Source organism: Sinocyclocheilus grahami, unplaced genomic scaffold, assembly GCF_001515645.1.
Source record: "Sinocyclocheilus grahami isolate Dianchi unplaced genomic scaffold, SAMN03320097.WGS_v1.1 scaffold325.1, whole genome shotgun sequence".
In the NCBI taxonomy this organism is placed as follows: Eukaryota; Metazoa; Chordata; class Actinopteri; order Cypriniformes; family Cyprinidae; genus Sinocyclocheilus; species Sinocyclocheilus grahami.
The window spans coordinates 952,483-980,201 of NW_015505504.1; the positions used below are offsets into that span (position 1 = coordinate 952,483).

Here is a 27,719-nt window from a genome sequence, read left to right on the forward strand (position 1 = left end):
GCTGCACACATCTGAATATTTGGGTTGAACTGTTCTGGAACAGTGTTGTAAATACAACTTAACCACTGATTTCTAGTCGTGTCCTCTTTTGGAAGACCAAACAAAGTAGTTTCGCTTTCACAACTAAACACACAGTGCCACACACGGCGGGCTTGAGTGAGCAGAGGCCAGCGGCTAGAGTGAAGAACGGCCGGCGGATTCGACAAAGGTGCGTCCGGCAGGCTTGCGGCAACCACATGTGACAACCCTGGGCTGGACTCCGCTTCGTCCACGGTGAAAGCCGATCCAGTGATCCACAGCGCGAAGTTGATGTATTTGCTCAGCAACCAGCACGGATCAGCTCGAGGCATGATGAAGCGGATATCGTCCTCTTTTGGAAGGCCAAACAAAGTGGTTTCTCTTTCACAACGAAACACAGCGCCTTCACAACATGGCGGCGGCGAGAATAAAAGTTACGCCTTCTTTCTTTGCGTGAACATTTGGGCGGCGTTATGCAAGTCTTCCCACATCGTGACGTAGATATGTGGGGGCGTGTTAGAATGAGCTGTTTTAGGTAGGCGCGGTTGACTCTTAACTTTTATAAAGAATATCTCTTTGGATTTGAGACTTTAGTCTTAGCAACTTTACAGATCTTCTTTATGCACCAAGAGCTTGTAACACTTGAAAGAGAAAGAAAAATTTAAATTGCATCATATGACCCCTTTAAATGGATTTGATGACAAAAATGTTAAATGTGACAAAGAATAAATATTAAAAGGAGAATAAAAGAATAAAAAGGTTAAGCAGATGAGAAAAAACAATGCTCTACAAAAATTCTAATTGAAATTTTTCTTCTAATTAATAAAACAAATCTACATTAATCTAACAAACTCTACTTATAGTATTTAAACCATGGTAAGATTCAACACAGATTAAAATATTTTTAAATTAACATATCAAAGATCTTGGGCAATTGTAATACTGTCAAATATATTAATTTCTATTTTAATGTCTATATTTTCTATTCTATTAAATATAGTGAAAATATATATTTTATGCGTGGAAACAAATGCTTTTGGTTAGAGTAAAAAAAAAAAATCTAACCTTTTACAGCGAATGGGTCTCATTCCATCAGCCACTAGATGGCAAAAATACTGCATTTCCTTCATCCCAATCTGAGATCATTATGAACTGACCAATATAGGACATTAAATGCATGGATTTTTTTCTAACCTATTTTAATCAAGTTAATCGCAAATGATAACAAAGAGTGACTGAAGAAACTCACGCCTCAAGGAAATGTTGCAGCCCCCGCATCCGTTGAGTGATCTGGAAATCACTATTGAGATTGAAGAAAGGATTTCCGCGAGGGAGTTTAGGTAACTCTCTACAGAAATAGCAAAGAAAGGGAGAGACTACACTTGTATAAATAATAATAAAATTTTTACATGCAGTTACTTGAAATAAAAACTCAATATTATTACTCTATTTTATTTATTTATTTATTTTTGTAAATAAAAATATAATATTGCCCAGAGTATAATGTCCTCTATATAATGTTAAAATATAATACTGTGTCGCCCAGAGTGTGGGACTGTGATATCCTCAAATTACTTACATAAGCAGAGCATTGTTCTGTAGTTTTTGACGCAGCCAAACAAACTCACTATACCTCCTCCTCACACAAGAGGTCTTCTTCCGGAAACACATACTATTGGTCTACAATAAAAATATATAGTGAACCTAATGCTATCATTGGTTAACATGTGGCACTGAAAAAAATATGTATATAGGCAGAAAGCCAAACATCAATCAGAAAATAAAGTCCGAACAGCAACATTCCACTGTAAGCACAAAATAAACATGTAGCTACTGCACTCACATGAAGACAGATCTCATAGGTGATGTGCGTGTTCCAGAAATCCTCCTTGTGTACCTGAGGATCTCGTACCCATACACTTATAAACTCCTGCAGATAGAGAAAAAGCAAATGTTAGTGTTTATGATCAGTGAAGTGTTTCAAATTGAACAAGGAAGTGACTCAGCAGAAAGTGTGCTTGTATTTTTTCTTATGAGTTACAGTTTCTCCCCTTTTTACTATCAGTTTGATTCAGACTCTGCCCTTTCACCCACATTTCACGCTATCTGGAGTTTTGGAGGGAGTATTTGGTACCAATTTGTAATGTACAGTTGGAATTTCTCAAATTAACACACTTTGTTTCATCACAGCCAACAAACTCATTTGAGGTCAAACAAAACACTTCCCTAAAAAGTGCTAAACATATAAAAGCCATATCAGCTGCACCTGATCTGAGAGACAGTCACTTTACTTATTTTTGAATAAACATATCACAAAATATTAGTCATTTTAATGCAAGCCAGTCTTTATAGTATTGCATGGCTGTGAAAAGAAATTTCCCCAACAAATGAACCAGAAATAACGTCAATGGGCACTGGTGGAATTATGTACTACCAGTTTCCTCTTTAAACATTCCAGACAAAAGGCATGATGCAGTTCAGTTACAAAGTGTAATTAAAAACTTGTTTCCACCCAAGATGCTTTCCTTTTCTTTCTCTGTACCAACAATCAAGTGATCATTGATCTAAAAAAGCATTGGGGGAAAAAAACCTGCAAATACTAACATATTTAATTTTAGCAAAACAGACTTAATTTGCGTTCAAATCTAATTTTTCATGTCAGAGCACCAATCACTAGATAAGACTTAATATTCTACTGTTTGCCCACAGAGTGAAGGTTTCATCTGAAAAATCAGTTTACTATATAGATAACGACCGCTGAGTCACACAAAGTGATGCTGTAGATGAACAGAAACAAATATAAAGACGAAAAGAACACTAACCTTCTTCACTAGGTTTGTGTTTTCCATTGCACAGACTTGACTGAAAAAAAGAGACTGTTTGTCAGTTTGTTTGATTTTTATTGTCATACCAGCATATATGCCTATTTCATGGCAAGATCAATGTATTTTAAAAGAAACAAATAGTAGTAACTTAAAAACACTACTAGTAGTGATGAAAAACAGTAAAGAGTAGTAATGAAAAGCAACAAATGACAGACTGTTTGTTATTGTTGGATCATTTTAGTACTGTGTTACTTGGATCGTTTCGGTTCTAATGCACTTAGGGATAGGAATAGTCTAAAAAACAACAGTGTAAACATGATTACAGATCTCAACAAGACAATGAAAAACATATTTATGATCAATCTGCCATAACTCAGTTTGCTACCAAACACTTTACTGTATAAGTAGTTAAAAAGCAATGTTGACTTTTCATTACTATTGAGCAGAGAAAGCAAGTTGCAGTGATGAATGGGCAATGTGAGACATTAAAACAATAAATCAATCGTATGCTACAGCAAACCCAGATATTCATGTTGGCTCCTTCAATGAAATCAGACTTTGTTTTCCTGTGTATGTTTAGCAATGACATGCTAAGTAAGAGAGAAACAGTTCTAATGGTGAACCATAAAGCAGATCAATTTCACTTTCTTGTGAATTCAAAAATGAAAGTGCCATCAGCATTAATCCAAACAAACAGCCATCAGTGACTTTCATTCATACTCAAGCTAATTCACTTTGATGATAACTTAAGTTAATTACCTTGAGCCTGCCATAACTCAGTTTGCTACCAAACACTTTACTGTATAAGTAGTTAAAAAGCAATGTTGACTTTTCATTAATATTGAGCAAAGAAAGCAAGTTGCAGTGATGAATGGGCAATGTGAGACATTAAAACAATAAATCAATCGTATGCTACAGCAAACCCAGATATTCATGTTGGCTCCTTCAATGAAATCAGACTTTGTTTTCCTGTGTATGTTTAGCAATGACATGCTAAGTAAGAGAGAAACATTTCTAATGGTGAACCATAAAGCAGATCAATTTCACTTTCTTGTGAATTCAAAAATGAAAGTGCCATCAGCATTAATCCAAACAAACATGCCATCAGTGACTTTCATTCATACTCAAGCTAATTCACTTTGATGATAACTTAAGTTAATTACCTTGAGGTGACTGGGAATCTTAGACTAATTGGCCAGGAGACAACAAGAGACCCTGAGCACCCTGGACTGAACTTACGAGATCACGGCTACTTTGACCTGGTTTTGGTTAGTCAAAATATATATATATATATATGCACAGGCTTTATGAGATGTAGCTTCAAAAAATACATTTTGGCAACAAGAGGACACTTTGATTCACCATACAGAAAATCAAGCAGTGAAAACTAAAACTAACGAGAAAATAGAAAACATCTATTCTAAACAACTTCTTTGTATTTTGATGGAATATAGGCCGATGATACGAATCACTTTTTTTTTTGCCCTGAACATGAACACAAAAATGTAATTTGACACATGCGTTTTAATACATACCTCTAAAATAACAAGCCTAACTAGAATGCTATATTTTATAAGCTGCAACCAACGCTGGAAACGTTCAATGACCAGCAAAATGAAAAAATAAAAATATAGTATTAGAAATGTATGCTGAACGGCTACAGTTCTCACTCAAACGAACGACAGCTGTATAAACAACACAAAAGTTTCCCCACTCTACTGTTTCGCCATTATATGATACCTATGTATCTTCTTACGTTATATATTTATTGGGATAGGCTACATTAATTTTTGTTCTCACCGTTTCTGTCGTGTTGTGTCGTGTATCTCTGCCACCGTGGTCCAGGTGTACAGGTGCTCCTGGGACTGATGTGATTGAAAGCGGCAAACTAGTTCGCGTGTGGCAAATGAAAGTTTTTTACTCGCAGTATATGATGTGCGCATGCGCAGCTCTCAACCCTTCGTTCCAGCACTTCTCAGTTTGTTTGTGCTTGTCATGTATAATATCAGCAGGTGCGTTATCATTACACCAAATAAAATGTTATAATGATAACTAACTATTATTAAATAACAATAAACAATATATACGTTTATACTGATTTTGGATTTTTTTTTTAATAAGTTTAATTTTTATTTATGGTAGCCAACACTCTCGGGTCAGGTAGACACCACTGTGACTCCCTCCACCTAAACCTGACTGAGGCTTGATATTTAGAGACCCTCTTAATAAATATAGCTGCTGTTTTAGAGTTCAGAAATGTTTAATGGAATCAGGTCATCATTTGTTAAACCGCATCTTGCAAAACAGTGTTGTTTTCTTTTCTTTTCTTATTTTTACATAAAAGATTAACTATATAGACATGCTGACATGCTTATAGACATGCTGTAACATTCACCAAAATACGCTTCCTTCCCAATACACCCAGAACTTATTACTGGAAAAAAATGGGTCATTCAGAAATCATAATAGTTATGATTTAACCAAATGACCATATAAACAAAAAGCTTCATGTCCCCCCTGGCCATGGGATATCCTTCTAAGGGATCACAGTATTAAACACAAGTGGCTGTAGTTTATTTTTACCACTGTCTCCAGTCATTTCGGTCTGACCAGATAGTTATTCTGTTTTGTTAAAGTGCCCCTGTTATGGGTTAGGAAAGTTCATGTTTTTGTTTTGGGATTCCACTACAACAGGTTGACATGCATGCAAGGTCAAAAAAACATTTGCATTGTCTTATAATATGCATTTATTTTTACCTTATTTGCTCAACGACTCCCAAACGATTCGTTCAACGATTCATTTTTCCAAACCCCTCCTTTGCGTGACCTTAATCTGCGGGAATTGGTCCGATGACCCAGTCTGTTGTGATTGGTCTACTGCGTGCAGCACATGTGAGAAATGGAACGCCCATCAAGTTTTCCCGGGTCTGCGCACGCAACAAGTGGGCGGGCATAAATATGCTAATGTTTCATGTTGACGTCAACATGAAATGGCTAAAGATTCATTTTAAAACGACTCCTTTCAGTGACTCCGAGTCGACTCTTTCTTTTGAGAGATAATAACTTTATACACGGTGCACTTTCAGATTTAAAACTTTACAGGATGTTTTCATTCACTTAGAGCTGTGTTACACACTGCATGAAATGTAATTTTCAAAAATCCATAATAGGGGCACCGCACTAATGCGCAGGACTTGCAAAGAGACCCAATGGGACGATGCAAACTAAATAGGACCTGACAGTAAACCCACAACAGATTTATAGCGTTATTACTCATAATATAAGTCATTTACATATAGCAGTATTAAACAGGCTGGTAAAGAAGCAAACATAGCCAGTAAAAAAAAATATTGTAAGGAGAAACAAGTATGTCTCTTTTTATCTTTTCAGTTTCATTTTTAAAATGTTCCAGAATTTCGGAAGGCAAGTCACACTGACAGTTACCACAATGTGTGGTCTGTGGCACAGGACAGCTATGTGGAGAGAACATGCTGCCACAAGACCCAATACTTTCAGCTGGTATCAGTGACGCATTTTATTAAACACACTAGTCTAGATAAACTTGCCCACAAATAAAAGTTCTTGGAAGTGTCCAAAAACGAGCGGAACTTTTGCTATTTTGCAAAACCATTCTCCAAACACAAACAAATACAAATCAAAATCTTCATATATAGTGTTAACAAGAAAGGTAAAATATTTTTTTAGGTAGAAGACTAGTTAGGTACGCAGGAGCTAACCCATTAAGGGCCTTATAGGCAAGTAATAATATTTTGTAACTGATACGGAACTTAATAGGTTGCCAGTGCAGAGACTGTAAAATTGGTGTAATATGATCATATTTTCTTGACCTGGTAAGGACTCTAGCCGCTGCATTTTAGACTATCTGTAGCTTGTGTATTGAAGATGCAGGACAACCACCTAGCAGTGCATTACAATAGTCCAGTCTAGAGGTCATGAATGCATGAACTAGCTTTTCTGCATCAGAAACAGGTATCATGTTTCGTAACTTGGCAATGTTTCTAAGATGGAAGAATGCTGTTTTTGTAACATGGGAAATATGATTTTCAAAAGACAAGTTGCTATCTAATATAACACCCAGATTTTTGACTACAGAGGAAGTAACCGTACATCTGTCTAGTTGCAAATTGTAATCCACGAGATTCTGTGTACTGTCTTTTGGTCCAATAAGTAATATCTCTGTCTTATCCAAATTTAATAGGAGAAAATTATTGGTCCTCCAATCTTTTACATTTTTAACACACTCTGTTAGCTTAGATAATTTAGAAGTTTCATCTGGTCTTGTTGAGATATATAGTTGAGTATCATCGGCATAACAGTGAAAACTAATCCCGTATTTTCTAATGATGAACTGATTAAAATAAAAATGTATTATTATAACATACATTACTGATGTAGTGGGCAGTATCAGAGAACCAAACAGATGATAAGCTTTTGGATTCAGTTTATTTGAGATATTTATACATTTATTAGACTTAGTATATTTCATATAGCTCATATATAACTCTTTCATATTTAATATAGCTTTTACCTTTCATTGTCTTGGTCCTCCATGTGTTGATGTGCTTGGCTTGTTTTCAGTGGTTGGCTACTTGCAATGTTGCTCTCCTCTGGTAAGAGTTGACTCCAAAGTTCTTAGAGCTCTCCAAGTTTCTTCCGTTCATTTGTTGACATAGTCTATCACATGAAACATTCAGCTATTCTTCAGTTTTATTTTGCTGGAATTACTTACGGACATGTTGCTAAACATGCACATATATTAAGTCATGTCTTTTAAGCATTTGGATCCTGATCAGTTTCTTTAATTTCGCAATTTATGTTTTTTCTTACCCTCTCAGGGAAATCCACTGTTAAATGAGAAACTGTTAAATTGCATAAGTGTGTCTGACACAAACATATATTAACATTGACTAAGCAGACCAAGTTTACATCACACTGTTTTCTGACTTACATATACTGATATAGGAAGGGATACATGGGTAGCCCCATTGGGTGGAGTGTGCGAGTCAAAATTTACATACAAAAGTTGTGTAACTTGAGTATTGGTTTTTATGTTTTTCCTTCCAAAATCTGTTTCTCCGTAGTAATATTTCAATAAGGAAGACGTTGTTGCTCTGCATGGGTGTTAAAAATAGCCTGATGATGGATTGACTGATTGAACAGATCTCCAAAATATACCTGATCAAATTCTTTTATATTGATAATTTACTCAAAGGTCCAGGAGTGTGGGAAGCTGGACTTTTACCTATCAATACCATATCCTGTGACATACGGTCCACCATGTTACCTCTACCACAACACCCAAAATGATTTCCTAATTCAGAAATCAGTACTTGTAACCACAATATGTAGAGATATTGAATTGTTGTTACACAGAGCATATGAGACATTCTGTCTAGCTGTTATATAATACTGTAAGTACCAGTACAAATACACACATACATTAGCCAACGAGTGCCAGTGCAGTTATTTATTTTCTGTTATCACTGTAAAGAGTTTTCAGTTTGTCATCTGACCTGCTTATTTCAGGATGACATTACAAAAACAGGTTCTTTTTAGAAAAAAGCCTTAGAACTCAAAAGTCCATCACTATGCTGCTAATCTTTGTCATGAGACCTGCAACCAGCTAAGCAAATGGTAATAAATGTATTTTCTGTGGTCCTAATCTGACAGCACGGTTATGGATGTCAAATAGCTTTTTTGCTTTCTCTTGTTTGTTTCAAGATATCATCGCTGAATTAGAGAATCAGATGGTGCTTTTTTTTAAAGATTTTTTTTTTCAATTTAATAATATGACTGCCACAACCCAGATGGTTTTAGTGAGATTTCCATGATGTGCAACTGTAAATAAGACTGAGACACAATCTCAAGCATTTTACAAATAGAAAGAAGCACTATCTGCATCCTGTGTCAGATATGATAAAGTGTGCAGAACATGAACACTTGAACTCTAACCCTAATGGCAAAGGCAGCAGAGAGGTCAGAAAATGCAATGACATTATTGGTCACATTGCTTTTTTCCATGGTTAACTGTCTGTGTGTATTTTAGATAATGCCCAATGTATATGTCTAGGTCAGCAATTTCTGAGTTGTGTGACTAACTGAAATATTAGAAGAGAAATCTCTGAAAGACATACCCACAAAAAATGAATAATTCTGGTTCTGGAAAATTTATGACAACTAAATTGTGCAATTAAATATTTATAAGTCATTTGTCGCTCTGATTACAAAAATGTGGGCGATTCTTTTATCTAAATTCTCAAATGACAGTAGGTGAAAAACATTTTGCGCTTTGAACAGAACACAGAATAGCATACATAAATGGTAAAGGCAGTAAGGCACTATTGTTATAAAAAGGCTACTTATCCCTATAAAGACAACAAACAGGCAATGCAGAAGACTACCCTCAAAAGAGTAGACGCAAGTGCACTGTGAAATAACGATGAGAAAACACACCTTTCCTCATGTTTAATCACTAGTTGGTAAAGAGCTTCAGCTAAAATGCACTATTATTACTGCAAAACAGGTTTGACCCACAAAATATGCACAAGAGAACTGTGGCACTTTCATTTTTAAAAAGGCTACTTATCCCTATAAAGACAACAAACAGGCAATGCAGAAGACTACCCTCAAAAGAGTAGACGATGAGAAAACACACCTTTCCTCATGTTTAATCACTAGTTGGTAAAGAGCTTCAGCTAAAATGCACTATTATTACTGCAAAACAGGTTTGACCCACAAAATATGCACAAGAGAACTGTGGCACTTTCATTTAGTTGTTTTTAGGAGGTAACGCAAGGTTAAAATAACAGAAGAGGGCAAATATGTTTTCTGAACAGCAATATTAGAGGTTTTACCATTTAATACAAACATGGAGATCCATGTATTTTAAAACGTAAAAAATGAAAATTTGCTAAAAATCTACTCACCCTTAGACTTTTTTTTTTTTATTGGAACAGATTTGGAGAAATTCAGCTTTACATCACTTGCTCACCAATGGATCATCTGCAGTTAATTGGTGCCATCAGACAGTTCAAATAACTGATAAAACCACAATAATCCACAAGTAACTCGCACGACTCCAGTCCATGTATGTTTAGAAGAAACAAATCAATCCATCATTGCAGTGTTTCAAATCATTTAAATTTAAATCATTGCTTCTGGCCAAAATACCAGTCCGTAATCCATAATTTCTTCCAGTGGAAAAGTCCATCCCCTAATATGCTTTTACATCAGAATCCATTGATCATATTAATTTAGAAGTTTTTGCTTTTAAATTGTGCTTGATCCATGCAGATTTCTCTCCTGATTCAAACACCATGGACTCATATTTTAGACAAAAGAAAGTTTGAAGTTGAAAATATCTTGAATTTATTACAAACACGCAGCTTTTCCCTTAACAAGACATTAATTGATAGACTCAAGTCGTTTGGATTGCTTGTGGATATTTTTATGTGCTGTTTGAACTCTCATTCTGACGGCACCCATTCAATGCAGAGGAGCCATTTGTAAGCAAGTGATGTAATGCTAAATTACTCCAAATCTGCTCTGTTGAACGAACTCATCTACATTTTGGATGGTCAGGTGAATACATTTTCATTTTTGAGTGAACTATTCCTTTAAAAGCAATTCCAAAGTCGATCAAATAACAAAAGAACAAAAGTCATTCCATTAAACCAGTTTTTTGGCATGTGGTAAAAAATGGCTCACTATTGCACAACACAATTATGAAAGCGCATTGCATGCCAATAACCTCGAGAAAACACTTTGAAAGCCCTTAACCATGTTTTCAGGCAGATAGTAAAGATTTCTTTGCCATAAATATCAAACAAAACATCTGCGTTGGATATTTAAGCAGAGTAATCTGCCAACAGATTAAAAGCAGGCATATAAACCTTTATTGAACTAAAAATAAAAAATATTTACACAGACATTTACATAAACAGACAATTCCAATATTCATGTAAACATTAAGAATTAAAAGAAAAACTACTACGGTAACGACAGCATTGTCCACCAAAAGAAACTATGAACAAACAGAATGCAAGTTTTGGATCTCTCTGAATGACAAGATGAATGGAAGAAAAACACAAGCCAGTGCATTAATGATGAACAGCACTGCTGTGACACCTAGCTCAAATGAACAGTTAAAGCATCCTAGATTGTAACTTTTAAAAACACACTCATCTTGGTTGTACAAACTTTCATTAGATCACTACAGTCATGCACATAGCTTCCAGCCAAACCTCAATACATTTAAAAAAAAAAAAAAACACCTCCACCATCAGGCTATCAACACTTCCGCTAACAATGTACAGGTGGAACACACGAAAGCACAAATCAGTGAGATGTGGGACATTATTGTTGCTCATCCTCAGGACAGGAATGCCAAGTTAGTCTTTCCTCATAAAAGGCGATGACTATCTGTGGGCAACGGGTGTTGGCCTCTCTTGCAGGTACCAGGTCTGCCTCATCAGAGTCCTTCCTGTGAACACAAAACATATCTCTGGTTAAAGAGCTATAAGATAAAACAGACTCTGTAACATGACATTTAGAGTAGGAAGTGCAGTGTTGCACTTCAGAAGCCATTATTTTGTGTCTTTGAATCAGAAAAGCTTTGCATGTGGACATGCTGCCCCCTACAGACCTTTAAGTAGAATCTTAAGGGATAGTTCACCCAAAAACAACTTCATTTACTCACCCTCACATTGTTCCAAACCTGTATGATTTTCTTTTTTCTGCTGAAGACAAAAGATATTTTGAAGAATGTTGATAAACAGTTTCAGTTCCCATTGACTTCCATTGTATATTTTGTCCATACCATAGGTATTATAGCCAATGGGAAATTAAGCCGTTTAGTTACCAACATTCAAAATATTTTCTTTGTGTTCCACAGAAATCATACAGGTTTGGAACAACACGTGGGTGAGTAAATTACATCATTTTGGAGTGGACTATCCCTTTTAAGGGATCATGCTCTCATGTGGTTTCAAACTTTCATGACATTCTTCTGTGGAGCACAAAGATTATTTTTCGTCCATACAATTAAGATCATTGTGTAGTGTAGTTTTGGACCCCATTAACTTGAATTATCTGGACAAAAACAGCTGAAACAGTAGTAAAAGTATATTTTGTGCTCCTCAGAAGTAACAGGTTTGGAACAACATGAGGGTGAGGAAACTTTTCCACTATGGCTGTAAACTGCTATGGTCATTTTCTAATTTCCAATCAAATATATCAGAAAACTACATGGGTTTCTTACCACTTCATGAGGAACATGAGCTCTCCACTGCTATCAGTCGCCCCAATGATCCTCTCTGGCTCAAGGTTTCTTGCAAACCCTCTTGGCTTGTCAGACTGGAGAAACAGAGTTTAACGCTATAAGTCAGTTTTATCAATAACCAATGTTAAAACCAAATCTCTGAAACTGATAACCAACACACAACTTTACCATTTCTTTCTTTCTCTTTGCCACGCTCTCATCCGTTTCTGGTTCATCAGTGGAGGATTTCCTTTTTATGGCTTCTGGATTCTCCACCACTCCTTTCTGAGACTCCAGGAATGCAGCAATCAGTTCAGGACAGCCCAAATTCTCTTCAGGCTCCCAAGTGTTGTCAGCACTGAGGAAAATTAAGATATCTTGTTACTCCCATTGCATGAATTAAGTCAAATCTAAATCAACCGTTCACTACACCTGCAAGAAATCAAAAGAATAAAAACAACAACTCACTCTGTGAAGCCTTTCCACTTGAGGAAAAACTCAACTTTCCCATTGACCACTCGCTGGTCAATCACCTTCTCCACCACAAACTCCTCCACCTCCTGAACGTCCTTCTTTGATTTGCCTCCCTGCTTCTTACCCATATCGACCTAAAATGCACAAAAGACTAATAAGCCACGAACCGGATTAGCAATTTAAATGTCAGTCAATTAAAACTCAAATGAATATGGTTTACAGAAACGCTCCCTTTTGAAATACAATTAAGAAATGGTTGCTATATTTATGACTTGCACATTGTTAAAACGACAAATGTTAGTACATTAACTGGAAGATTAGTTCAGCAAGTCCGTTGATAAATGTTAATATTAATCACTAAAGCACTTACGACTAACTCCAAAACGACTTAGTGTTGCCTTCTGTGTGCGCTATGTTAACAAGCTAACTGCACATGCATGGACAGGCCAAGGGCCTGAAAGCAGTTCAGGCTACTTTTTGGGATTAGTACTTTTTTAATATTTCTGGATAACCTTCCTGTCCGGATTAAGGTCTGAGTATTTCACAAAATCGTAGTTCGCGTAATATTAACCGTAACACGCGCTGGTTTAGATAGGTAGCAAGAGTTAGCTTACTGGCTAACGTTAGTTGAAAAACGCACACACACAAAACAAAATATAATGTTGTTATACACCATCATGCATCCTACATCTACGCTGAAACAACTAAAAATAGATTTAAGAAAATACGTATCGCAATAATTAAGTTTGCAGCATTCTAACAGCAAACTACAATGGACGGTGCTGCAGAACATACATGCGCGCGAAAACTCACCCTCACAAAGGAAAAGGGCTAAAATGTGAATTGCAGCACTTCGCACTTGCCGACCAGCAAACAGCCGCAGCGAAAATATATCGCACTTTAGCAGGACACAAACTTTTACTCTCTTTGGTACACTATAAATCAACGGATTAGAAGTCGACTGAGGCTCAACGAAGGCCTGCTCGAATCTAACGCGAGGACGTAAAGCCACGCCAATGAGCGGTCACGTGTGTCCAACAAGTTTTCATCAGGCGGATGAACCTGGATTTCCAAAAATAAATGAATAAATAAAAACCTTTTCACCCGCTGGTCATGCAAAATAACATGATTCAATACATTAAGAAGTACGTAATATGGTTTGATATCGATTTTAAGGTCTACAAATTGAGCAAATTAAAAGTTGGCAATCAGTCTAAATGTTTTTTTGCCACGTTCTACCTCCAAAACATGAGAACGGCACAACAGTATTTTGTAGTGTCATCATGTAATACTGACCTCAAAACGTACAGTTTGAACAGAAAACACATATCTAATTAAAATGTATAATGCATTTTTGCAACTGATGTAATCTTGAATCTGCACGATTGCTATACAACGTGTTTCTATGCAACATGGTCAATGACAATCCAAGAATATTACAAATGAATATAAATAAATGACATTTAATGACTTGAAGTCTTGTCGAATATTTTTTTTATTTTCGAATATCTTGTCGAAACTGTTTTTTAATTGTTAGCTGTATTGAAAATTGACATATCCCTTATATATATATATATATATATATATATATATATATATATATATATATATATATTTCCATAGTCCAATCTTCACCTCTAAACTGGTCCTTAATTTGTTTCTGCCTAATACTACCCTAATACAGACTATTTCCTAGTTTAATGACTTCTTAGAATTTGTATCTGCTTCTTTTTCAACTTTTATCCTGATATGTGCTGGCACAATGAAAATATCACATTTACAACAGTAAAGTATAAATAAGAAGAATACAATTCCATTTATTGTTTATATACTCATCAGCTATTTCTGATTGATCTGTTACCATCATGAATCTTATTAAGGACATAACAATTCAGTCACTGTAACAGGATCCATCACGGATCTTTAGCCACTGCAAAGGCCAAAGACTGACATAGAATAGCAGAAGTATGGAGGTTATCTTAGGTCACATGATATATCTAACTATTGATTAACTGCACAATTTAATTTAAAGACCTCTCCCATATGTTCGCTTTCTTTGTTTATGTACATTTCACTGGAAAATATGTAACAGAATTAATAAAAATTAGCATAATTTAACTACTTTAATAGCCATTGTTCTCTCAGACTGTAGTTGCACAGAGGGGTCGAACAGCCTGAGACCACTATTTGCATTGTGTAATTTAATACAAATTTAAAACAAAAGTGGCGATTCGGTTTTAATCTTATTTCATAAAATAATAAAGTATTTAGTTTAATAATTTCCTTTTTCATTCTAGATTTTGGACACTGAAAGGTCAATAAAATTACAATGCCTTCACATAATCTAACATTTTAATGTTTTATTCACCATGAACGAATAAATAAGTCTTAACAGCAGTATGCAAACGATTGAACATTTAAATTAACTTTTAATATTTTTCTTACTTTTTTCATTTCAACAACACAAAAACATTAATTCAAAACAAATGAATGAAGCTGCAAGGATTTTTATTGTTTTGCCTGCAGATTGGATGTTTAATTTGAGGCCAGAAAGAATGACTTTGCATTATGCCAACATTGTCTAGTATAACATCATTTTAACAAAAACATGCACTATTTGTGGAGTTTAAAATATAGAGGCGGCATTATTTAGAAGACAGAATTTAGATTGACACTGCTTTGTCAAGTGTATCATAGCATGGAATATGTTTCTAGAAACATCTTCTGTGAAATAGGATCCATAACACAAAAATAATATAATAAAAAGAAATAACAAAAAACAGCAGTTACTTTATTGTCCTCCTTTATTCATTTCAAAAGATATAAAAGGTTTTGAACATCCCTGTTTAAAATTAAAGGTATTCCAACTCCTTACACACACACGTACAAATAATTGCTCAAAAACACATAGAAAAACTGAAAAAAAAAAAATTACAACGAGGAACTGCTCCTACTGTCAAACACAAATCAAACCACTCTGCCAATAAAGCACATAAACAAGAGGTTAATTTGTTTGGGCCCTGTATTACTTTTTATACTAATTCACTAAATAATTACTCATTAAGCTGATGAAGTAGTTGCCTTTTCCAAATTGTGTAACTGTGCTATGAGGTAGAACAAAACTCACCAATTCCATATTTTTGTTTAATTACTTACATTTTATTTGTTGTTTTTACGATGACCTCACTTCAAAGATGACCACTTCTATAGGTATATTTAATTTGTGACAATCAGTTTGTAAAAAATAACCCAAAGGAAAATCAAACTGAAAACAAATCTGCAATCCAAACTCGTAACCCCTTTATAAAAAGCTAGTAGAATGCATTATAATTGTTCTGGTTAGGCAAGTGCATAAATGTAAAATGCAAAGGTAAGTGACAGTAATATAATGTACAGGAACAGTTTAAACAGTGATCTCTGTTTGTCAGATGCACAATCATATTATAATAACTGATTTTATTGATCTCAGTGGTGAGAAAAATGAACATACAGTTATGAAGGTAACTGCTTAACGAAAAGTTGTATTTGATTCTAATGTTTGCAAATAGTTTAAATTAAGGTCATTTCTGTGGGGTTCCTCATATTAGAGGGATAGTTCACCCAAAAATTTTACTCACCCTCATGTTGTTCCAAACCTGTACGCATTTCTTTCTTCTGTAGAACACACACACATTCCGGCAAGAAATAGTGATGTACACTTTTTAACATGGTCCGCCAGTGACCATATACAAAGATTCTTTACTTAGTAACTTGTCATTTAAATTAAGTAAAAAAAAACAACAATATGATTTTTAAATTTTCAAATGTGCTCTTTAGAAATACTTTTTATACACACTCTTACTATACACAACGTCCAGTGTTTTCAGTACATTCTCTCCTGCAAGTGAACAAGGCTCCTCCTATGCTCCCACATGTATTACAGTCTTTCTGCTCTCTACTTGAGTTACGAATGACTTTTAGGAACAAAGAAGAGCTAGAAAAGCATGAAAACTCACCTTTCAGAAAACATAAAAATATTTGTATATCAATACAAACATGCATGCACACACACACACACAGACACTCAAAAAGTATCTTAGGGTTTCTTGTTCTTCTTTCTCTTCATTGTCTTGCTACCTGTCATTGTCCTTGACGTTGTGTTTGTGCGAGGTTGAACCATCACCCGTCCGTTAGCACTGCAGTGCAGTGTGTAGTGCTCAGGGTTCAGAGGATGTCCATATTCATCCCGAAGTTGGCCCAACACAGTCCGCGAGAGCGTTTCGAATCGCTCTGCAGCAGCAGAAAGTGCTTTGGCTGTGTGGGATCTCTGGCGCAGGAGAGCGTTCCGCTGCACCGACAGGCCCGCAACCTCACCCTGCAGGGCCAGGATCGTGTCCAGCTTCCTTTTGCGACAATTCTGTGCTGCAAGCTTGTTTTTACCTCTTCTGCGCACGTCACGCAAGAGCGTGACTTCTGATCCTGACAGATTCTGGCTGTCCAGCAGCTCCAGGAATTTTTCTACAGGCATGTTGACAATCTGAAAGGCAGAAAACGGAAGACCCAGTGCCTGCACGTGATGTTCGTCACGACTCATCTCCTCTGGTTCAGCCTCATCTTCACTCATCACTTCCTGTTTGATAGCTGTGAACCAGCTAGATGATGTAGAATTTTGAGCCTGTGGAGTTGAATAGGTATGATCGTGCCAGATGTTTTCCACAAGGTTCACAGGCGACCAATCACGGTAAGCAGCTGCACAAGCTCCGCCTTTTGAAGAAAGAGACTCTACTTCACTGCTATAGCCTGTAGCTCCACCCTCATCCTCACAAAATGAATCGGATGATTCAGACGGGGATGCGGGGCTCCTTGAACTGCTCTCCAAAGAAAGGCCAGAGTCTGAATCTTCCAGCCATGGAGTGTCCATGTCCCCTTGCATGCCGTCCAGCATCTGAGGGTCGATCGTATCGAGATTACCAAGATCCAACATATTGATGTGCTCAAAAACAGCCTCATCTAGATAGCCTCCCATTTGCGAAGGTGAGGTGTCATTACGAGAGTTGTTCCCAGACAAACAGAAGAGCGATGAAGAAAGTGCTCCTGCTGAGCTCTGAGACGGGTCTGAGTGAGAAGAGTTTGTGGATTCCAGACGAAAGAGGGGTGTTCGGGAAGATGCAGGCCTGCCATTAGCTAAATCTCCTCTGGATACCATGGCATCTTGAAGGCTTACGTCATAGCTGATGGGATTAGGAAGTTCAGCTTCTAAGTCTGATATGCGTTGGGGGACCATGGAGTCAAAATCCTGTAAATGAAAAAGAAAAATATTGTCAAATGTACTCTTTTTTTTTTTAAACATTTAAAAAAATATATTAAAGTCTCATTCAGTGCAAATGTGCACAAATAAACAAGAATCAGAAAGATCAGTGTCTAGCACTTAGAATGCACATAACTGAAAACACAAATTTATTTAGTTTTGTTTATTATTACAGCTATGTGAAGTATTTGTAAAAAAAAAAGAAAAAGAAACCTATGCATGGATAAATCATTCACAATAAGATTAATAACTTACATTGAGAAAATAGATAGGGTGCATTTTCACTTCATGCCTACTTTATAAACTTGTTCATTATTTCAGTTATAAAGTCGTCTAAATCATAATTTTTAAAGGCTGAAATATTTTTATACAGTGGGGAAAATAATTATTTGATCCCCTACTGATTTTGTAAGTTTGCCCACTTACAAAGAAATGAAAGGTCTATAATTTTTATGGTAGGTTTATTTTAATGAATAGAGAGAATATCAAGCAGCTGGAAGACACGTCATCCATGACGCATCTTCAGTGTTCTGGCTGAGAGAAGGAGGTTCTCATTCAGAATTTTACTGTGCATGGCCCTGTCCATTGGTCCTTCAATGTGGTGAAGTCATCCTGTACCCATAGCAGAGAAACAGCCCCAAAGCATAATGTTTCCACTTCCATGCTTGACTGTAGGGATGGTGTTCTTGGGGTCATAGTCAGCATTTCTCTCCCTCCAAACACAGCAAGTCGAGTTGATGCCAAAGAGTTCAATTTTGTTCTCATGTGACAACAGCACTTTCTCCCAAGCCTTCTCTTAATCATTTAGATGTTCAGACGGGCCTGTACATGTGCCTTCTTGAGCAGGGGGACCTTGCGGGCACTGCATGATTTCAACTCATTGCAATGTAGTTTGTTACCAATGGTTTGCTTGGCGACTGTTGTCCCAACTGCCTTAAGATCATTAACAAGCTCCTCTTGTGTAGTTCGGGGCTGATCCCTCACCTTTCTCATGACCATCCTTTCCTCATCAAGTGAGATCTTGCATGGAGCACCAGACAGAGGGCGATTGATGGTTATTTTGTATTTCTTCCATTTCCGAATATTCACACCAACAGTTGTCTCCTTCTCAAAAAGCTTCTTGCTGATGGTCTTGTAGCCCATTCCAGCCTTGTACAGGCCTACAATCTTGTCTCTGACATCCTTTGACAGCTCTTTGGTCTTGCCCATGGTGGTGGGAGAGGTTTGAATGGAAGATACACATTCTATGGACTGGTTTCTTTTATACTCATAACAAGATGACATTAGGAGTCATTTCTTTAAGTGACAGGACTAATCTGTGTTCCACTTGCGCACGTAACCAATCTGTGGGAGCCAGAATTCTTGCTGGTTGGTAGGGGATCAAATACTTATTTTACTTACTGAAATGCAAGTCAATTTATAACCTTTATATAACGTGTTTTTCTGGATTTTTTTGTTGATATTCTGTCTCTATCTGTTAAAATAAACCTACCATAAAAATTATAGACCCTTAATTTTTTTGTAAGTGGTCAAACTTACAAAATCAGCAGGGGATCAAATAATTATTTTCCCCACTGTAGGTGGATGAAGTTCATATCACAAAAAGGTTACTAGGTTTCTAGGATTCTATGTATTCTAGTATGTACTTCCATTGTAAGAATCATACTGCAACCAAAATCCTGATGTGATGGGACGAGTCATATACATATTTTAAATTGTAATCAACATTCTGCCTTCCTGTCACTCAAATAGTAGAGCAAGGCACTAGCAATGCCAAGGTCAAGGGTTCGATTCACAGGGAAAGCAAGAACTAAAATCTAACATAAAAATGTGTACCTTGAATGTAAGTCATTTTGAATAATGGAGGATGAGCCTTCCACAGAAACTACTTACATCAAATTCAGAGAGGAAGTCCTGCCACTGTGGAGGGAGCTCAAGCCCAGAAAGAGGTGGAGGAAGGGTACTACTACCCAGCAAATCCTGTAAGGAGAGGCAGTAAAAAAAGATATCAATAAATAAATAATCAAAATATTTAAAAATGACAGTTCTCATTTACCCTCATGTTGCATCAAGCAAGTACGGTTAAGCTTCCGTGTTTACAATATTTGATGAGCTCCGTGAATGTGCGATGATCAATATTAATGTCATTAAAAGCCCAAGTTAAATTTGTTTGCCATATAAAGTGATCATGTCTCTTCATAAGACTTGAATAAAACCACTTAGGTCATATGGATTGGGTTTACAATATCTTTATGAACATTTTAAAGAGTTAAAGTTTTGGTTTTGTGGATTTTCAGTGAGGGACAGAAATCTCTCAGGTTTCCTCATCTTCATTTATATTTTGAAAATGAATGAATATCAATGACATGAAGTTGAGTAAATGATGACATGAATTTTTATTTTTGGGCGAACTCTCTTTAACATCCCACACCATCACCACAAGTTCATATGGAGTTGAATGACCAGAAACATAACTAACATCATCAAATGTAACTGTTCTCATTCATTCATTCATAGAGCTGGTTAATTAAAATATTAACTAAATTACTGCTATGTAATGTTATGTTAGTTTGATTGATTTGATATTAACATTACAATTAAACTTTGACATCAAACTTAGACACACCATTCTTGTTAGGCAGGTAGTGCCGTTAGTTTGTTTACCTCCTGCTCTAACGCAGAACTCCGAGTCAGCTGGTTCAGCGCAGATGGGCTGGTTTCCTCTCGCCCTCTCTCCTCTTTCACCTCCTCCTCCTCATTCACTTGGTTCAGTAAAGTTTCCTGGAGAGAAATTGGGATGTCAAAATTAAAGATTAAAATGGCTTCCCTTAGAAGGCTTTAAACTTGTTTATAAAGTACAATTGTGAAACAAAATCTGTCATTAGAAAAGTGCATTCAAGAGTAAATCCATGAGTAATAATCCACAAACTACCGCTACTCGTTCAATAGATTTATTTTATTCAAATAACTTTATGGATTTTGCTTTCACCTGTAGTAGTCAGAGAAAATGAAGATATATTTGCATAACATGCTTCAAATGTGGCTCTAGGGATAATACACGACAATGGATTTCAAAATCTAGGTAGAGCTCTGTCAAGACATGATCAAGTAACAACGAACATTTCAGAAAGAGCAGGTTTGTGCTGGACCAAAGGATAATTTACCACTCCTCCCTCAGACTATTACAAAACAAATGATTTGTCCCATAAAAAAAATTAACTACATAAATAAATACAAAATGAAGGAAAGTTACGTAAATATGTATTTAGTAACGTGTATATTAATGAAAGGTTTTTGACGCACCTGGCGTTTAAACTTATTTCAATTTAAAGTTTGCACGAAACACCTGACTGACACCTGTACATGTGGTTTCCATGGTTACCGACCTTCAAACTAACAAGTGAACATAAGTTATCTCGTAAACAAGACTTATTTCCTCACAAAAAAATAAATAAAATAAAAAGTGCAGTAAAGTTGCTGAGAAGCAACGGTAATAGACATAAAACCACAGCCTAAAGATCAATAACGATCAATTCAAGCAGGCAGATCTAATTTGACCATATTTAACCACATTTCTTTAATATGTAACATTCAACTAATGTGTATGGATGGGTCAGTTATTGTTTCGCTTTCGGCTTTAGTTGCACACAAGTGCAAAATACTACTTGCCATGAAGCTAACAGGCTAATTCAGCAAAAAACAAACACTTAAAGCAGTTCATATGTGGCTGCTGGTGTGTCTCATGAAGAGAACGCAACACAATATAACTGTAAAAGTAGGGAAAGTGTGTAATACTTTCACTGCACTGTTACCTCTTTGGAAAGTTCTCCGGCTGCAGAGCAAGGCCTTGAAACAGTGCAATCCTGAGGAACTGACAGCCCGAATCCCTCTCCAGTCCTGTGATCATCCTCTTCCTGGTGATTGTCGGCATTTATCTCCTCCTCATCAGGGTCCCCCGACAGCTCGTGTGGCTCACCTGCATCGGAACCATCGTCAGGCACCAGCTGCACCAGCCATGCGCTGACACGCGTGGGGAAGCGGGCCGGGGACCCGAGCGCACGCACTTCATTCAGGAGCCTGCGGCTAGTGAAAAAATAGTCCAGCTCGGGACATTTCGGATGCACTTGATGGCCCGCCGCTGTGTCCCGGTAGTGGTGAAACGGGGTCTGTATGAAAGCCGAGCTCGGCCCTCCATCTGTTTCTATCAACGGCGAGAAGTAGCCGCTCAAATAGGTGTCGACATCCACGCGAACTCCTATCAAACTCAGCAGAATCGTAAACTGAATGAGTCCCTCGGTGAAATATTTCTTCATGTGGTGCATGTTTCAAAACAAATATTTCAACCTCGGGAGGCCTAAACGATAATAAAGATCGCCCGTTTGCAGTTAAACAAAGACAAACCCCCAAACAAAAGAGCACGCGTTGACTACTCTCTGTGTCAGACAAAGAGCAGCCCCGACCGGCGAAACTGTTCGCTACACTTACACACTACCGGCTTTTCATAACTTCCTGGCCTATAACATCCTAATTCAGATATGCAGTACCGTCATCTAATAACGCAAAGCACAACGAATCATTCTCGTCTGATATATTCCATAGCAACAACAAAAACTTTTATATTTGGTTAAGAACCATAAAACTCCTCGGCTGTCTTGAATCGAGCCTCTCATCCGAGGAGGGGAACAACTGCTCAAATTTGCATAATTCATAAATTCATTTACATGCGACGGAATTACCTTCGCAACAAGCTCTGATTGGACCATTTCTGTTGTCATTCACTTAAAGAGCCAATCACAAGGGTTATGGATAGAAGGGACACAGCTACGGCCGGAAAGTAACAATAAATGAAATTTGCTACCCATTTTAATTTTTGTTTTATTAACGTCTACACCTACCCCAACCTTAAACCTACCCTTACAATAATGCAAATACAGTAAATACTGTTGTTTAGCTTGACAAAAATTACGCAATATTGATGCGCATGCCCAGTGGCCGTAGCTGTATGCCATCTAGCCTTAACCAATCACAAGCAAGTATGCTGACATAGCTTCCTTTTTAGCCCTTCCGCTCTTGGACGAAATATTAAAGTAAACTGTGTAGTTTTTTCCGTCCGTGGTCCTATTAATGTCAAATATACTCGTCTATTAAGAACGAAAAAAATATTGTTTTGCTTGGATCTGTCAAAACATACAGCTACTCCCTCTTCTGTTTTGACCTAACGTTACTAACCACACTTTCAACAGTAGATGTCATGGCTGGTGCCGTCATCAGTCAACTGTTCATGAACCACAGACACGAGGGAACACGAATGGTGATTCATTACCAAATTTACAGGGCGTGATGGATTGTTCTGATTATGCAAACAGACGAGAATATCTATCTATCATGCAGACAGTACAATGCAGCAAAAAAAAAAAAGTCTCATACATAGGCTACTTCAAAACTATCACAGTGGTATGTTTGGGCTGAGAGATTTTCCCTGGAGGAAAAAAAGAATGAAAGAAAGAAAAAAATCAAGCTAGGCTAAATCAACCAAGCAAAAATAATTAGTTAACCCTTCGCCGCCCTCTACTGTTGGCTGGTGCCGTCATCAGTCAACTGTTCATGAACCACAGACACGAGGGAACACGAATGGTGATTCATTACCAAATTTACAGGGCGTGATGGATTGTTCTGATTATGCAAACAGACGAGAATATCTATCTATCTATCTATCTATCTATCTATCTATCTATCTATCTATCTATCTATCTATCTATCATGCAGACAGTACAATGCAGCAAAAAAAAAAAAGTCTCATACATAGGCTACTTCAAAACTATCACAGTGGTATGTTTGGGCTGAGAGATTTTCCCTGGAGGAAAAAAAGAATGAAAGAAAGAAAAAATCAAGCTAGGCTAAATCAACCAAGCAAAAATAATTAGTTAAACCTTCGCCGCCCTCTACTGTTTTAAAAAGTAATTGCACACTAGGCTATTTTGTAAGTTTTTTTCAGCATGTCTCTGAACAGTTGTTTTTAATTGCACTGGATAAGTGATTATTAGGTAATTCAGGCAGGATTAACTCAGGATGTTGCTGAGAGGAGAAGGTGAAAGATTCGCAATGCAGGTTATAATGTATATCAGATTATTTGTTTGTGTCTTTTATTACTCCAAATGTTTTTCTTTTAATTGTAGATGCGATTCTACAATTATATTTTACAATACAATACGATATTTTAATAGGCTACTAATTATATTTTTACTAAGCAAAAATACATGCAAAAAGCGAGGATCTGTCTATGTCTATGTCTATTATTCTATGTATTTCAACAGTTGTATTTTCGTTTTATTTCTAGTTATCAGCACAGGTATGCCTACCTGCTAGGTATCACTGCCAGAAGCACCTCTGCCGGTGCCGTTGGACCAGCTGTGGAGTCATCAGCCAGGAGCCACCCTTCACTGATGTTTCGCCCCTTTAATCCCGGAACATCTCAGGGTGGTGGAGCAGCGACAGGGACGTCTCCCTGGCACCCCCCGCAGCTGGTCCTAGGATCCCTGTTTTCCCCATATTCTGTCCCTTCTATGGAGGGAGCCAAAAACTCCCTCTTTCTGCCTCCTCTGCCAGAGTTTTGAGTGCTCTCTTTTGTTCACGGCTGGTGGTGCCCAGAGACTTCAAGAGCCGCTGGGTAGATGCTCCGATGTAGCCTCTGCAGCCGATTTCTACTGGGAAGGTAAAAGCCCTCCACCTGGCTTGGGAGCACGCAGCAGCCAGCTCCATGTACCTCTCCTTTTTCCGCTCAAAGGCAGCCTCCAGCCCCTCCTCCCAGGGACGGTCAATTCGACCATGATGACTGTTTTTGAAAGGGTGGACCAGAGGACAATGTCAGGCCGTAAAGAGGTTATGCTGATCTCAACCGGGAACCTCAGCTGGCGGTTGAGATCAGCTGCCATGCTCCACTTTCCTCCCGGTGGCAAGAGAGACCACTCCTTCAGCCTGCTGCTTTGGCTCTCTTACCACTGGTCTGACAAAGTGGATCTGCTGCTGAGATCTTACTGAATGGGCCCTATTTGCATCCAGTCTGTGCGTCTCCAGGACTTCCGCAAACTTGCGCAAGACTTGGTCGTGGCACCATCTGTAGCGGCCCTGAATCAGTGCTGTCTTGCACCCAGAAAGGATGTGCTGGAGACTTGGATTCTGGGAGGAGCAGAGATGACAGTTCTCTTCCGATCCATACCACAATTGTAGGTTCTGTGGGCTGGTAAGCATATCGTACGTGGCCCTTACGAGAAAGCTAAGCCTTGCTTGGGGAATCTTCCACATATCAGCCCACGTGATGTTCCTATTGATTGCTTCCCAGGTTGTCCATCTGCCTTGCTGGTGTAGCTGCACAGCTCTGACCTTGTAACACTCCCCCTCCATCTTTGACACTTCTGTGATCACCAGATCTTTCCTTTCCTTTGTGGATGCTTTGGACCACATTTTAGGTGCAGATCCCCATCCAAACCCTGTCCTTCCTGGCTGTGAGAACCCAACAATCTCCTGATGCTGTAGTCTGTTGGTGGCCTGTTCCACTGTCTGCATCACGCTCCACTTGCGTCCTGTGTGGATCTGGGCTTCAGTGCTCCTCACAAGAAGTCGGGTGAGTCTCTTAACTCAAATAGCAGCCTCACCTTCTCCTGCTTGTAGCCCAAACTGATGGCTTTTAGTAGGAGTTCCAAGTAGAATTAATCGAATGCGATTGTCATGCGCATTTTGATAGTAATGCCGGTTCTGTAATCAGCAGGAAATCATCATCACGTGCTTTCAGATGGAGCAGAATTTACTACACATAGCCGTAGTTCACTGACAAGTTACGCAAAAATCGCAGACGATTTTATTGCGCGATTATGAAATCGAAGAAATCGTTCGCGATAATGACAGCTGTTTGCATAGCTTCTCAGTGAACTACGGCTCTGTGAAGCAAATGCTGCTCCATCTGAAAGCATGCGAAAATACCACATTTAATAACATATTTTTACTCCAAAAAAAACATATTTTTTTTACCTAATAAATCCTTCTGTGAGATGATGTGGCTTCTTACACAGAATAAGGCAGTAACCCATAAACCATATATTGCCATAGTCGTGTGTTTATTAGTCACGTTGAATCAATGAAAGCAGTTGAATCTTCTGTTTATTCAGCTGCAGGCATTTTCTGGGTTTCTTCTGCGAGGCGTATTTGGAGTTTCAGCGCGAGAGCGCCCTCTGGCCTTTGGATGGAGATTTACTGCTGATCACAGAACCGTGCTTCACTGAAAGATATGCATGACAATCGCAGCTTCTGTCGAATCGTGATCTCGATTCCATTTCGATTTATCGTGCAGCCGTAGTTCCAAGTTGTTTCTCCCAAACAGTGCCACATTGGAAAGACTGCAAGGGATGCCAAGCCATTTCTTGATGTAGCTATTTGCCTACCTGTCCATTTTCAGGACGGTTGTTAAGGTAATGTCGCACAGCTTCAGAGGCCACATAAGATGCTTGTACAGAGTAAACTGGTAACACCAAACCATGAATTTCCCTGGGAGGCAGCTTTGGTTGATCTTGTTCAGCCCATCTATGAGCTGGGATATCACAGTGTCAGCCATGTGCCTGTCAGATACATCAGCCGTGTAGAGTCTTCCTAGGCTTCGGACAGGTTGGTGCAAAAGAAGAGGAATTTTCTCACCGCTCACTGAGAAGCAGATATTATCGTTCTTAACTCCCTTGCGAATTGAAAGGCTTCGGGACTTAGCTGGCTTTATCCTCATCCGAACCCATGCTAGCAGCTCCTCCAGCCTTCGGAGGAGTCTGGACGTGCATGTAGCTGTCTGGAGTAGGGTGGTAACATCGTCCATGTAACTTCTTATGGCTGGAAGCCTATGGCCTGAGTAGGAGACCAATCACAACAGACTGGGTCATCGGACCAATCACTGCAGATTAGGGTCACGCAAAGGAGGGGTTTGGAAAAATTAATTGTTTGGGAGTCCTTGAGCAAATAAGGTAAAAATAAATGCATATTATAAGACAATGAAAATGTTTTTTGACCTTGCATGCATGTCAACCTGTTGTAGTGGAATCCCAAAACAAAAACATGAACTTTCCTAACCCATAATAGGGGCACTTTAAAAGTGTGGAATATGATCTCTCTCTTCTACCTCTACAAGGGCATTATTCAAATAATTATAAATTACATATATATTTATATATAGCCTAACTCATTTTTACAAATTTTTATATTTTTGACTAAAGAATTTCTGCTTTAGAATAAATAAATTGACATTTTCTCATGAAGGTAAAAATTATATGTACGCATAAAATAAATATTTAATATAACGCCAAACACTCTTAAAAATAAAACTGAGCGAGAGAAAGAGAGAGAGCTTCTCTTTTCTGTGTTTGGATCAAGGAGCTAATAGGATAGGTTACAGAATTTCGACGTCACACAAACTACTGGACATGCGCACAAACTTGCTTGAGTCTGAAAGGTTGTGTGTGGGGTCGTATGAATGCAGAGGCCAAAATTAAGTCGTTTTCAGTGAGATGCCTGTGGAAAGATGAACATACCTTGTCTAAACAAGATTATATCATCTAAATGCCCGAGTAGCCTACACATAATTTACATCTAGCCTATTTCAAGACTGTTAATAATACCATCCTCAATTTAGGGGCCTACTTTCTGTTATAGGCTATATCTAACAAGCCATTATAAACTTGCAAGCAAATACATAAATAAATAAATAAATAAATAAATAAATAAATAAACAAATAAACAAACTTTTAAAAATTGCTGTGCATTTTTTATTATAATTTTTCGAAAAGTACACGCAGTTTTGCGG

At 37.7% G+C, this 27,719-nt stretch overlaps 3 protein-coding genes across 4 annotated transcripts in view; all 3 read right to left on the reverse strand.

Moving 5' to 3' along the window:
* Positions 1-4,790, reverse strand: part of LOC107602366 (sorting nexin-10A-like) — a 9,304-nt gene extending 4,514 nt beyond the window's left edge. The window contains exons 1-5 of the mRNA XM_016294847.1: positions 4,644-4,790; positions 2,841-2,880; positions 1,862-1,948; positions 1,598-1,698; positions 1,268-1,366 (exon numbers count right to left, since the gene is read on the reverse strand). Of these exons, the coding sequence (XP_016150333.1) occupies positions 1,268-1,366; positions 1,598-1,698; positions 1,862-1,948; positions 2,841-2,880; positions 4,644-4,786 (470 nt within the window). The 5' untranslated portion in view covers positions 4,787-4,790. The remainder of the gene's footprint in view (positions 1-1,267; positions 1,367-1,597; positions 1,699-1,861; positions 1,949-2,840; positions 2,881-4,643) is intronic.
* A 6,331-nt stretch (positions 4,791-11,121) lies between these two features.
* On the reverse strand, positions 11,122-13,624 carry LOC107602402 (chromobox protein homolog 3-like). Of its 2 annotated transcripts, none has more exons than XM_016294894.1 (5): positions 13,411-13,624; positions 12,592-12,731; positions 12,313-12,481; positions 12,124-12,218; positions 11,122-11,346 (listed from the first exon to the last, which is right to left on the reverse strand). In XM_016294894.1, exons 2-5 carry the CDS (start codon positions 12,723-12,725, stop codon positions 11,220-11,222), a joined length of 525 nt encoding a protein of 174 aa, XP_016150380.1. In that variant the 5' UTR covers positions 12,726-12,731; positions 13,411-13,624; the 3' UTR covers positions 11,122-11,219. The 2 variants fall into 2 exon arrangements, with proteins under 2 accessions (XP_016150380.1, XP_016150381.1); XM_016294895.1 differs by lacking the exon at positions 13,411-13,624 and adding an exon at positions 12,968-13,381.
* Positions 13,625-15,134: 1,510 nt separating this feature from the next.
* Positions 15,135-22,565, reverse strand: LOC107602401 (nuclear factor erythroid 2-related factor 1-like). Its single transcript, XM_016294893.1, has 4 exons — positions 21,697-22,565; positions 20,549-20,665; positions 19,778-19,864; positions 15,135-17,872 (listed from the first exon to the last, which is right to left on the reverse strand). The coding sequence occupies exons 1-4, from the start codon at positions 22,204-22,206 to the stop codon at positions 16,673-16,675; spliced, it is 1,914 nt and encodes a 637-aa protein (XP_016150379.1). The 5' UTR covers positions 22,207-22,565; the 3' UTR covers positions 15,135-16,672.
* Positions 22,566-27,719: the final 5,154 nt, after the last annotated feature.